Below are 15,021 nucleotides of genomic sequence, written 5' to 3' on the forward strand. Positions count from 1 at the left end.
TTATTGGAGTTCTACAACTCCCAAAGATCACCTACATGCAAACCTAACACAAAAAGAGAGAAGCAAAAAAGATTAAGATTACGCTCTTAAGAGAAATATATATTTTTACTATAAAATTTGTATTATATTATAATTATTTATATTATTAACTATAAATATAATGATACTAATATTTTTAAAATATTAATGATTCAAAATTATAATAATTAAAAACTAGAAAAAATAATTTATTACAAAATTATGGCGGTAAGTACTTGCCATTACGTGGCACTTGTTTATTTCAATTTTTATTTAATTTTATTTAAATGTTGTGAATTAAATCCTATAAAAAAATTTATTAATTCTGTACTTATATTCTCAAAAATAAAATAAAATTTATGAAAATTTATATATTTATAAAGAAAAATCATTTTATTTAGAAAATTATCAATAAAAAATTTAAAAGTTATTTAACGTAGACATTTATTTTTTAACTATAATTTTTTTTCAAAAATTTCAAAAATCTCAACTTTATAATAATCAAACGTATTTAAAAAATAATAATAATTAGTTTTAAATAAAAAATGATTAATTAGACTTAAATAAATGCAATAATATTGCCTTTGACAAATATCAACGGGGATGACTTTTAATAAAGATTTCAGCCACAGAAAAATAATAATGACTTGCATAGAAAACACCTTACACTAACAAATCAAGCTTTTTATTGTCCGAATCCAGAAAATGAAGAGGCACGAGGTTTATAACAACTTTTGAAACCAGTTTAGCCTCGCCCAAATGAAAGAGCCTAAAACAGAGAAAAGAAGCACAGCCACCAAAAACCATGCCAGTAGCATAAAAGCTTAACGCCACGAAAGAAAACCTCATGTCACAATAGAAAACAATACCAATCACGAAACACTATAAATGGTAAATCGCCGCAACAAGGAGAGGAAAAAAGTGCTTGGCTTTGAAAGAAAATTATACCAAAGGTCTATAGCATATAGAGAGGATATTCGTACACAGTGAACTGCGAGCATGCAAAGGTAACATACAGCTTGCAAAGGTAAAAATGCGCATTCAATCTCTAAAAATCCTCACCAAAAAAGATCAGCCTTTAATCATCAATAAACATCCAACACGCCTGTCACGATCCACCAATTGTCAGACATGCACAGGAGAAAAGACAGAATCTCACCAGCAACCAAAAAATTTAATACCTAAGGAGAAATTCAAATACCTCTGAAATGAGGTATTTTAGTAAACAAGGAACCTTGCAAATAGATATTATGCATGAAAAGAAGGGTTAAATTTCTCACGCTTGCTTTATAGTTTTGGACCACAAATAAGGTATAAATCACACGCCCTCTAGTCTATTTTTTTCCTTGAAGGAAAGAGGTCACACCTTCAGAAACAAGGTTTTCATGTCTATACTACATATGATGATGTCCTCTTTGTAGAGTGCACACACAACCAAAGATCAGCCTTCTTTCTTGATAAAATTACGTATTCTACACAAACTGGTGGAAAACACAAATAAAACTATATATTGTTAAATAAATACATTGTAACAAAGTAAGAAATATACTAGACCACGATTTCAATTAGAACAAGGCTTTGATAACATGTGCGAACTAAGATCTTAAGGAAGAATGATGGCACTTGGTTCAACTATGAAAGATGAACAATCATACGCTTTTAAAGAGTTTAGTAAATGAAAGTATCTAAAATAAATGAGAAAGGACAGAAGTTAAATAATCTTGAATGATTTGAATTTATGAAGTCATAAGAAGATTTACATATCTATAGTGCAGTGCAGAGTAACTTCTATCTAGAATACTGTCATGCGATCTCCATGCAAAAAGGCACACCTAAGCAAGATTATCCACTAGCAAGTTTATCTACAAACAATATTAATAAATAATTAACAGTAAATGTGTCAAGGTTGTATTTGCAAACATTTCCAAAGAACTTGTTGCATTGACAACTGGAAATGTTCTCTTTTTCCATCCCTCTTTGGCATGTCAAATTAATGATACAAAGGGATATCGGAGACAACATATGTACTCATAAGGTTGGACTATATATAGATTTTATTCTTGGCCTCTTAGAAATATAAAATGTTCATTAATTAACTTTTTATTATTCTTGTAATCATATATGAAATAATGGTATTCTTTTAATAATATGATATAGTACCTTTTTTACTAAAATATATTAAGCTGATTTAAAACTAGAAAATGGAAAGGGATGGGAAATTTTGAATTTTTATTTGCATATCTTAATTTTGGGATCGTTTACATGTATATCAAGATTGAACAAGGTTAATCTTCACTAACATAAAAATGAGAAATAAGGATAAAGTGATAATCTGAGTTATGAAATTAATATATTAGATAAATGCACTTTAATAGTAATGAATACATGAATTTATTTATTTTAGTGAAAATGGGTTGAAATATAGATGAATAAAGATTAAAACATGAGACAAACCTAACACAACAATATAACGTTTGTCAATAGATGATTATATCACTAAAATAAATTTTAAATTAAATAAAAAGTAATATGAATATCTTATTTCATCATTACTATAAGTTTAATATTCCAAAAAAACAAAAACTAACAAAATTAGAAATACTAAATTAAAGATTGTTGGCACACCAACAAAAACCAAAATATTTTATTTATATTGGAAATGGACTACACATTCCACAAATAATAACTAAAAAAATATACAAAGATGATGTGAATGCTTGTAATTATTTAATGTAAATATACTATTATCCAAGTAAATTCTAACAATAACATGTAAAAGACAAACAATTGGTATTAAAAGAGATTTAAACATTGGAAATGGGATATTAAAAAATATAAAAATATTATGGGTCTAAAAAAGTAAAGTCAAACTAATCTAGAAAAACCATTATGCTAGCATCTATTTACTAATATATTCAGCATCAATTCTTAATTTTTACGAATTAACAAATATATTTTTATGATGAATATGTCCTATAAAGAAAATAATATAATAATAAAAAAGTGATAAACCCATCAATCTATCAGAAGAGTCGAGAATTACCCAGTCATCACTATGTCAGACTGAAGCAGAATTTATCATCAAGTTTCCCTGAAAAGAGAATTCATCAAGTCTATCGTTCAGGATCACGTCTTTAGGAATACCCTAATAACAAATAGGATTGAAGGATAATAAATTCTACGCTACTTCATTGCATAAACAGTTTGAATAATGGTCATAACCAAAAGACCTGTCGCCGCCAAGAAAGAGAGAGCATACAGTGGATTTGAACAATGCTCTTCCCTAAACTGGCCTATCCACACGTTCCATTTGCTGTTGTAATGTTCTCTCACCTGTCTCAATACATCTTCATATTCACGAATTGATCCAAGCCGGTTGATCGTTACCGCAGTATCACAATCTAGGGGACCAACTGTGATTCCAATCGTAAGATGGTTGAACATTTTAACTATATCTTCATCACAGCCAACGAAGCTCTTAATGACTCTAGCATCTCGAAGCACAGAAACATCTTTCTCTGAATTGATAAAGATATCTAAGAGACGTATATAATTTGAAATTACTGTCGGTTTCGGATTCCATGAGCACCTTTGACACTCTTCATAAGCCATCAGGTTCCGCAAATATATTTCTGTCATGTAATTCACTGTGATTTGAGGAAGGGAAACCATACTGATTCCTAACTTGCTCCTTTTAAATCGGATTTTGCCTGGTTCAAATTCAATACCAGCATTCTGTAATTTTTGAGCACAAGGGGTAGACCTTTTCTCATCGAGAGATTCAGCATCTGGGATAAAGCACCTCTCATTGGGAGAACAAGGTAATTGCATCCAACCAGATCTACTAGGAGTATCCGATTCCAAGCTTGATGGTTTTAATATATCGTTAATAACCATTCTATACAGATCCAGTAAATGATATGGATTTTTCTCCATAAGTTCCTCCAGCTTTAATTTTACATCACCATCATCTGGTAATGAGGAATAGAAAGGAAATCCTTTGAATAGTTCGGAGTTACTCAACAGTTTAGCTAACTCTGGTATTGCAGGATCAAACTCCAATCGGAGTATAGCGATGAGAACATTCAGAGGAACCTGATTTTCCAACTTCATAATGTCACTTAATATATCATTATACATTGAATTCTTGTAATCCTTATTTTGAAAAACAAGGCTAAAACAACCTTGGGGATTCTGAACCCTTGTTCTCCCTGAACATCTAAAGAATTCAAGAATAAAACAAGCATCATATACCATCAAGCAGCACAAAGTTTCTACATCGCAGTTTATTTTTTCATCGTAGCACTCTCTGATATCTCTCTCCAACCCGTGTATCTCTTTCACCAAAAAAGCCCCATCTCTGTTGATCCTTGTCACCATTCTACGAACTGCTTCTTGTTTATGTTCATTCAGTGTATTGCAAAAGTGGTTGTAAGGTCCTAATGATACAGTGGAAGGAATATAAGCTTCCCGTTTACAAACCATTATGGTGTTAGGCACCCTAAATATGCACACCTTCGTCCCCACTTGCCACATATTTCATGAAAGATCAAATGTGTGCTTTGTTTGGATGGGTACACGTCAAACATCGCTTTGCCATTGGCCTCCACAACTTGATTCAGCCATATAAATTTCTTTACCTTTGATTGTACAACTACGGCTGTCTAATTGAGCCATATCTTCTCTGCCCTTTTTATCTTTCACACGACTGTTCTCACAAAGAGGTTAACCAGATCTCTGCAAAGAATATGACAAGCCTAGTTTGTAAGAGAGGAAAACGACCAGATATCCTTCAATTCGGAATCAGTTATACCCCCAAACTTTTGTGTATGCAGCAGCATGTACCTTTGGTCATCTTTATTAATTAAAAAATAATTAAAATGTACTGACTTTTTATTTTTAATTAATTAATAATTATGATCAAAATTTGATAACATTCAGAATAAGAAAAAATAAGTGGAAAATAAAAAAGAAAAAGAACCATCGTATTATAATCACGATCAAAAGTCATACATGTTGATAACATTTAAAATAAGGAAAAACAAGTGGAAAATAAGAAAAGAAAACTATAAGAATTAGGAAGATCATATTATATGTTATGGCTTTCGTAGAAAGATATTTTCTGCTACTTATAATTACCATTATGAATGGCATCTTATCTTAATGTCTAAGATTGAGGACATAAAATATCTGTTTCCAACAAACTAACAAATTATTTAACCTACTGTGATGATCGTAAGTTGTTTTATGAGATCACCTTTACTCTACAAGATTTTTAAAACTATTATTCATTTTTTTTCTCTTAGATTTTTCATATTTTAGATTCCTTGTAAATAATAATAAGTATATAAGTGACAAAAATTATGTATCACAAGGTTTACTTAATTTCATTTAGATTCATTTTTTAAGTATTTCTGTATAATTTCTATTTTTTTCTTTCATATACAAGATTTGAATGCTAATTGATATGCCCAACTCAATTTGATTGTGTAAAAATGAACTAAAATATTTAAATTTTAAATTTTATATTTGAAACAAAATCAACCATTATGTGCTAAGTTGAATCCTGAAATATTTTTTTAATTCTTGTCTTTGATCCTTCTACAAAGACAGATTAATGTCCATGAAGCTTGACCAAAGGAGAGTTCTTAGCTTAGAAAATTCCTCAAAAATGTTGCTGAAAAAATAAATTAAAACTATTCCATGTCACGAATACCTAAGCAAATAAGAGCTAGGTAATGAATGAAAAGACAATCCCAATATATACATTTGGGTTTAAATTTATATATAGGGAAAAAAATTGTAGTTCTACATAGTGATTCTCCCTTCATATAAGTCAGAAAAAATAATAGAATTTTGATTTCCTAATAATAAATTATTGACCTAACTTCTCTTGATTTGTATTTTTCATAATGAATTAAAAAAAAAACCTTGCACAATATTTTCATTAAATATATTGTTAACAATGACTTTGAATCAAATATATTTTTTCTCCTACAGTGCTCTCATCTTGATGACGAATCTCAGAGTGTAATCCTTGAGAGGTTGATGCAAATTCTTCTACACAACTAGAAGTATATTTGAAAATATTTAAATCCATTACTCATGACATTTTACATTCTTTCATCACTACACTACTACATTTATAAAATATTACATTATTTACTAGTATACCCCAGAACACACATGAAGAGGACTTTATTTTATCTTTATTTAGATGAAATTGTGCACTCTTACAATCACCTATTAGTTGTCTTATGCAAACTATCTTTACATAAATACAATATTTGATAGTTTTTAAGATTTTATCATCCTCATACCCTTGGTTTAGTAATTTTCACCCCTTATGATTTGGGACATGTTGTATGCATACAAAAAAAATACCATTTATCTATTATCCCTTTAAAAAGAATAACTATTTTAAATCTCACTATAGTTATTCAAATAGATAGTAAATATATTAGTAAAAGGTTTTAACTAACTACAAGACGGAAGCTCTCCTATCATCATACTCGGGTATGCCACTTAGCCAAGGTGTTGTTCATAACTATGTTTTGATGTCTCTCCTTGAATAGATTAGTGGGAAACTTGTTCCTTGGAAAGGGGCCCTTCTAAGCAATGTGGGAAAGCTTCAATTCCTCAAATCCTTTCTTTAGAGCATGTTTATCTACCATATACCTTTTGTTTTCCATTCCCAATTCTATGGCCTCTAAATTAGAACAAATTCAAAGAAGATTCCTCTAGTTTGAGACTAAAAGGAAGAATAGGATCTCTCAGATCTCTTGTGGTTTTGATTATATGTGAGTCCACAAGAAAAATGGAGGTATGGGTATAAGATAAATCATTCTTATTAATAAATATGTCCTCTCAAAAATTAATTGGAAGTTTCCTGAGAAAGACTCAGATTGGGATAAAATCATGAGGCTCAAATACGTCAATACTCGTGAAAGCATTTATTTTCTTCATCCTCAATAATTGCAATGGGGTTATAATTGTAGACACCTAAATATGTCTCATTGATTATGTACTAATTATTTGTCTTATTATTTAAATACTTCTTTAATTATTTAATTAATCTAATTAATCTCATTCTTTTGAGTTAATCATCATCCTTCATCTTACTAATTATTCAATTTCCATTCCTTCATCATTTAATTATTTAACTTTTATTAAATATTAATTATTTAATTAATTACAATTAATTCTTTGATTAAATAATCTTTATTATTTAATTAATTCTCTTTCTAATGATTAAACAATCTTTATTATTTAATTAATTTTATTTGTAGTGATTAAATAATTTCATTTAAATTATTTAATTAACTAATTATTCTTCCAAATCCTCAAATTCGCATTTCAGCTAATTTCAATTAATTTTGTTTCCTCAAATTCACATTTCACCAAAAGCTAATTTCAATAAATTTCACGTGGATTTTAACATTCGAAAATCCAAATTTATATATAAATAAACATGAAATTGAATTTCAAATTCAAAATCCTAGAGCACATGTTGAAAATCATGAGTGATTGATCAAATCAGTTATCTTATCTGTTAACACTCCAATCTCCCCTTTGCAGTCCAAATAAACTTTTCAAACTAATCAATCTAATTAGTCATCTCTAGAATATAATCAGTCTTCTTCTCAATCAATCCAATGAACTGGCTTATCAATTGAGTCATCTAGTCAATCAATTGAGTTATCTTTTCAATCAATCAACATAACAGATCAATCAAATAAGTTAACAAATCAATGAAGATGAGTTCACTAATCAATCAAATCAGTTCAACTATCTATCAGTACTTTAGTTCTATTTCTCAGCCAATCTATCTCAAAAATCTATAAAAGCTAGATCATTTCTCCTCAATTTTCATAGAATCGCAAAAGCACGATCTTCGAAATAATTGTGCCAAATCTATTCAAGTTATTAGTTGCAATATTTTAGAGAAAATCAGTCACACAATTGTGGAGAAGGACAATGGTAGCTAAAATGCAGAATAGGGGTTTTTTAATCATTTTGAGTATTTGATTCTATTTATGCATTCATTTACATTGTTTTATGTTTAGAATTAGCTTAATTAGTTAAGGGATTTCATGATTGTTCCTTATTGCCTAAATTAGCTATTATTTTTTCATATAATTTTAAGCATGAAACAAATGGTGAACCCATGACGTGAACAACAGATTTTCTAACCTTCTAGCTTAATTTTTCATGATTTGTAGGTTATGTGCAAACACGTCAGAAAGTGCTATGTCTTTGACAATACAATGATTCACAATCGCTCTCAATGCTACATAATTGCCTAGACATCAGTTCGCAATTCCTAACACAAAACTTTGCAATTGCTTATTCTGATTTCCAATCGCCTGGCTCTATCATTTTCTCAATTTTGATTATTGTTTCTATTTCTAATCCATTTGTGCTGCTAACCCATCATTAGTTTTCAATTCTGAAAAACATTATTTTTTTGTGTACTATGTGTCTAACCCCATGGTAGGGATGGTAACCTTTAGGATTCAGGTTCAAGGAAGAGATCACAATAGAAGAGACAAAAAAGAGCTTATCAATGAATCCTCAAAGAAGAAAAGAAACTTCAAAACCTGGAAGACGAGAAAGATCTATCTAGATACTACAACATTGTCCATAAATACATATAGAAGTACCAAATATATGATGAGATCGAGATCATGGGAAATATTGTCATGAATAAATCCTTTGAAACATAACTTCTATCTTTTGTCTTTTACTTTTGTTTATAACTACTACACACTTGCTCAAACATAAATTTGCAACCAATTTGACAGTAATGTGTATTTGCTTTAACACAATCTCACAATCGCCTAGATGGTGTTTCGCATTTGTTGAATACTATAAGATAATTTCTGGTCTGTATTTTCTTGTGTTCTAATATTATAATATTTTATTTTCCAGATAGATAGTGAAGAAAATTTGTGTATCTAAACAAAAAATTTAGACTTGTGAGCCCACAATACAAACTAATATTTTCATGGGTTTTGCAGGTACAAGTGCACCTAATTTAACTCACACTTCCTTTGGTGTTATCTAAAAAGAACAAAACAAACCTATTTTATTGAAAGGAATTTCATCATTGCTATGTGGGATTAAAATGAGCATCATGCTTGTTGGAGAAACATATCCAAATAGTTTTTAGAAAACTTTGCAATGAAAGGTTAAAATAATTGTCTTGTCTTTCGTGCCTTTAAGGTGATAGGCATATGCTCTCCCCTTTACTGGGTGACCAAAAATCCAAACCCACCATTTATGCTTTCTGTCATTTTTGCAATAGGATAAAACCTTTAGCAGGCCTGCCCTACTAAGAAACCCATAAGGCTGGTGAGAGGGGAATGACCTAAGTGGCAATGGCTAAAGCCAAGTAATCCAAGCCACTATAAATAAATGTGTTTGTGACAAAAGTCACAAGTGACAAGTGTTATATGTTGTCATAACGATGTCATACCTCCCTTAGTGCCTTTATGGTAAGTAAAAATTTGCAAAGAGTAACCTCTACAAACTAGGAGACCTGTTTTAACGGAGTCGAAACACTACTGATTATGACCACTAGAACGAAACCCTCAATAAAAGCTTTAGGAATTAGTGGCCAAGCTGAGTCAATAACCAAACACTTGTAATTTCACAGTGCAAGGCTGGGGAAGAATCCACCCCCAAGACACTCACTATATATCTCCTAGGAAAATGAGCCAATTGAGTAGCAATTCTGTTTGGTTCAACTTCCCAAAAAATCCAAAAAGAGTGAACCTTAGGGTGTGACAAGGTTGTATGAGCTGACAGAGTATCAAGATGTTAGTTGTGGTATTATAAGTGACCTTTTGACATTAGGAGAGTCTTCTTGATGTGTTATCGTTTGGCCAAAATCTATTGAAAACATTGGGATTTGAAAAGATCCTATCAAACATGCTCTCTTTTGTTTAGTTTCTGAGTACCTTCTTATTTGCTGATGTGTTTTAATCATTTTCAAAAAATCATATCTCAAACATCTAAGACACAATTAGAGAATCAGTCAAACTCAACCTCGACTCAATCTAGTTTGTAAAGTACAGAAAATCAAACAAAATTGCCACTTTTAGAGAAATGAAAAAAACATCTTATCTGTTGCAATCTAAGGTCCAAACTAATCAACCAAACATCATGGAATGGCATTATGCATTTTGTAGGGAAGGTGAAGAATTCATCCCTTCCATTCCTATTCCATCACCATCCATAAAAAATTTAGCTCAACAAATTAAGAGTTTGCAACAAAACATGATAGACATGACTAGTCCTAACAACAATAGGGATTGGTTAGAAAAAATGATGAGGGAAGTGACAGCCATAGTACCTCTAATAAAAAGTGAATCATTATCATGTCAACATTTCTTCTCTTGTGATACAATTCAAAAATGCCAACCTTCATTCTCCAAAAAAACCATTCCTACTTCACTTCAACCAACATTAGAGTTGGGCCAACCTTCATTTTCTTTCAACCCAACATATCAATCTTATCAATCACATCAACCCAATATTAAAACCCCTTTCAATCAAAATCAAACCCCTTTCAACCAACATCCAAATCAACTATATCTATTCACCATTTCATCATCCACTAAAGTCACACTCGATAAATCCACACCATCTCTATGTTGAAATCCAAGAACACTGAGAGGGGGGGGAGGGGGCTGAATCAATGTTCTACTAGTAATTTTAGTTTGGAACTTATTTCTTAATAACCAGTTAATAGTAAATAAAATTAAAGTGTAGACACCAAATAACACATAAAGAGACAAAACCATAACACCAATATTTATATGTGGAAAACCCTGTAAAGGGAAAAACCATGGTGGGGTTGATACTCACAATATCTATATACTTGATCGAGGTATAAAAATATTACATGAAGGGGATTGCACATGCAATCAGGCCAACCACCTAGAGCTCACTTCTCAACACAAAAGAAGAAGTCTCGCTGACTTACAAAGCATTACAAAAGTAATTAAAAGAAGAATGAAGTTATAAGATGCATCTAACCATGCTGGATAAGTTTTCGTTCATACTCTGATAACCTTCACTATGTACTGGTTTGTTGATGTTTTGTTCTGCCTTGTTTTGCTATCGGTTATGCTATGCACATGAAACAACACACAAATGCTTCCAATAGTTGATTGAAAAACCATATCAATGATCTCAAAAAAATTCACAATCAAAATCGCATTTTCCAAAACTTATTAGTCCATTGCTGAAAGGATCTCCTTGAATATCCTTCTATCTTCCACCATGTCGGCTTCAATAAAAAGTATAAACATGTTGGTTTCCAATTCATAATGAATTTCAAACATAATCCCAATGATCATGTTGATCTTCACATGTTACCATAAATTTCATGAAAGAAATAATTGGGCCTATAAGATCTCCTTAGTCGGGTGCTATCCATTATCGGGTTCCAAATACACGTTACCGAGATCAGGACTTAGCCAACTGTGAAGAAAAGTGAAGATCAATTGAGTGTAGTGAATATCAGTTAACCTAAACAAAGAAAAGTGATAAAATAATATATCCAAATAGAGAATATATACACCTAAAGGTGCATTGCCATCAATGAGAACCCAAAATTCTATTAACTCTTACTAGATGAATTTCAATTGCCAACAATCTCCCCCTTTGGCATTAATGGCAACACTCATGTGAAAAATGGTGTTGTCACTTAATTTATGCATCTTCTTGTCCTACACATGAATCTTTTATATGCATCTGATGCTTCCCTTGAGTAATATATACATTTTTCACTTTATTCCTCCCCCTTTGACATGAATGACAAAGTGGGGTGCCCACAAAGAATTTTGTATAGTTATAAACATAAGTCGGTTCTATACAAGTTTCAAAATATCTACATACATAGACTTCGAAAATGAAAAGTAGGTATCCCAACCTTGCTTAAGGGAGTCAAGAATGGAGATGAATCCATTCAAGAGAGTGGCATAATATTTAATTTCTTCTGATGTATTGGGATCCTCTTTTTATATGTTAGAAATAAACTCAGTCTTGTGAAACAATGAATTATCCAACCGGGGACCAATGAGATTATAGAGATCATTTGGTCCCTTTATTATATTTTCCCTTTCCTCCTCTAATTTAAAAATGTGATCCATAACTACCAAAATTGGACCATCCAAAGAACTTGTTAGGCTAACTATTAGGTTGTAAGAGTTGGAAATCTAACTCAGATTATTCCTACAATCTGCTAGTTGCTTGTCTATAGGGGCTATGAGCTTACCAAAATCTAGACATGTCTTGCATACTCTACCTCCCTCCACCAATATTGAATCAATCGATTGCAAGCAACTTTTGGAGTTTACCCTTGTCAAACTCAATCATTTGCGAAAATGTCTGCTTCTGAGCCTCAACAAATTTATCTTTAGCCTCTATTAATGATATTTTTAGTAAAGAATTATAATTCTTGGGAATAAAATTAATAATCTCCTCCAATTTACCAGATGATATTGTGCTCTCTTGTGCTTGTAATTTTGGTACCAACTGGTTCAAAACTTCAAAATTGTGCTTGATTAATTCCCTATCTTTTGACTCTTTCTGAGCCAACTCTTGGGTCGCCAGTGCTTGAAGTGTTATTGCCGCCAAAGTTTTCTCAGTCAGTGACATCTTATGGTAAGGTTTCTCAAAACTAATAGAAAATTGTGACGATTTCTCTTTGGCTATGGTTGAGGTGTCAAATGCCAAGCCAGGAAAGAGATCTACCACAATTTCCTTACCCTAATCTGTTGGAGATTTATCCTTAGAATCCTTTAACTCTTGTGCACTGGTGGCTTCGCCACTTGGTGCCCTGTCCATATCCTGAACATACTCTACAACCTTATTATCTGTATATGTATCTACCATGCCTATGTATCCTCTGCATTCTATACATTATTAGCCAGTGTATCCTCTATAAAATTTGACTCACTAGCCATTATAGTGGTTGCTCGTGGAGTGCTAGTTGGTTGCTCAGTATGTATACTTGGTTATTCTATATCTGTCAGTTGCTTATCTTTTGGCAAGTGAATATTCTAAGACTGTACAAAACTAGGACTCAATTCATAACCCAAACTCAAAAGAATCCTTACCCAAATATCTATAGTTTCCTTCTGGATCTCCTAAAACCTTTCAAACATTAGGTTGTTTATTATGTGCTTAGGATTAAATTCAGATGAGTTGGTTTTATTTATCTTATCTACCATCTCTAGAGGGGTTATTGTTGGCCAAAGATTAACCAATTCTATCTCTTTTATTTACCGGTCCAGAGTCTCAGCATGTAATTTTATAGCCTCTAACTTATCATACAACTCCATAGGCAAATTTTTCTCAAGTTCAATCAATGCTCTACTAAAAGAATCAAGATATAAAAGAATTGCTACCTCAATTTTATTTTTATCCTTCTCATTAAATCCATGAAATAATGAAAAAATATTATCTGAGTTACCATCATTAATAATTTGATCAATTAGATCCTGAGCATCTAATTTCTTCTTATCAGTTCTTCTCTTCGCTTCTAGTTTGGGTTGCTTGTCAGATTTAGGTTTACACTTATGTACAATAGTGATTTTAGGTTTCCAGTGAGTCTCCTTAACATGTTCTTTCTTTTTCTCTTCCTTCTTCTCCCTCACTACTCTAGCAAAAACTCCTTTCTTCTTTGGAACTACCTTTATATCCTCATCAAATTCAATTTCCTTAGAAGAAATAGTCATGTATTGTCGGGTAGCCTTCTATTTTCTCTTGACTGACTCAATCGGTTGAGGACTGATAGGATCAGTGGATGATGCTTTGGGTTTCTTGGAATACTCTATGGTTACTGGGACCACATTGGGAGTGACTTGGATTCCTTCTGGGATTCCCTTTCGTATTTCCTCTTCTGCTTCATCTCTTCTTTCCTTTGAGCTTCCAGGATTTTGACTTTTTGTTCAACTTGTGCACTGTCATGCCCTTCACTTATAAGAGATTTAGCTACAACCTTAGTCATCTTCTTCCTGATAGCTGGTGCAACCTATTCTTGGTGAACCTTTAGCCCTTTCTTTTGGGTTGTGCCAAATTTCTCCTCTTTATCATCAACTAGTGCTTGCAGTAAGTATTATGCATAGGCATCTAGTGTGGCCTCATCCACCTCATAACGCATAGGCATGATCCATATAATTCTAGGTTGTATAGCTTCCATCATGCATTCATCCTTATTACCCATAAAACATATTGTGTCCTTATATTTTTCTACTATAGACTTTGGAATTCTAGATCTATTTTTCATTTCTTCTTGAAAGGTTTTCAAAAATACCCATAAATTATCCTTTCTTAACTTATCTCCTTGCCTATCCAAAATTTGAGCTATTTGAGTATCTAGCGGATGGTCATAACCCCATTGATTCTTTCCATAACCGAAAACAGTGCCCAAAAAGTAAAATGCCTGACAGATAACAAAAGAGACATACCAGAAAGTATTTTTCTTATCTTGCTTGATTTTCTCGAGGTTTGTCATAAGCTCTTTCAACATCACACTGTAGACATCATAGTGTGCATCCTCCTTTACTATTTGATGAGCTATCCAAATATTGTTGTCAGAGATAGATTTTACCTAGTTAGACTAGTAGACCTTGTAACTAATTATCATCATGACAAACTTGACATCAATTTCTCTTACATCATCAACTCTCACTGAATGTTTATCAAAAGTAGCACCGATAAGTTTGTAGAGCTCTGTGTTGGAGAGTTTGCACCTAGGGTTGGGTACACCTCCTATTTTGTGTAGACAGGTGACATTCTTAATCACTTCCTTGGTGATTTTGTATAGCTGGTCCAACCAAATAAATTCTCCATGAATATGGTTCAAAATATAATGGACTCATTCTGCCTCATCAAAAGTAGGAAAATCCATGAATTGTGTAAAACCCTTCCTCTGCAAATAGGCAAATTCTGGTTTCAACTGGTTATCGATGATCAGGTTTTCTATGA

General features: G+C 31.9%; 1 protein-coding gene across 1 annotated transcript; it reads right to left on the reverse strand.

Annotated features, from left to right (window-relative positions):
* Window positions 1-3,201: 3,201 nt before the first annotated feature.
* On the reverse strand, window positions 3,202-4,503 carry LOC131078289 (putative UPF0481 protein At3g02645). Its single transcript, XM_058015951.1, has one exon. The coding sequence runs from the start codon at window positions 4,501-4,503 to the stop codon at window positions 3,202-3,204; it is 1,302 nt and encodes a 433-aa protein (XP_057871934.1).
* Window positions 4,504-15,021: the final 10,518 nt, after the last annotated feature.

The sequence above is a fragment of the Cryptomeria japonica genome, chromosome 7 (assembly GCF_030272615.1).
Source record: "Cryptomeria japonica chromosome 7, Sugi_1.0, whole genome shotgun sequence".
Lineage (NCBI taxonomy): Eukaryota > Viridiplantae > Streptophyta > Pinopsida > Cupressales > Cupressaceae > Cryptomeria > Cryptomeria japonica.

Coding starts and splice junctions, on each gene's coding strand:
- LOC131078289 (XM_058015951.1), bottom strand. CDS start 4,503: ATGGTTTGTAAACGGGAAGCTTATATTCCTTCCACTGTATCATTAGGA.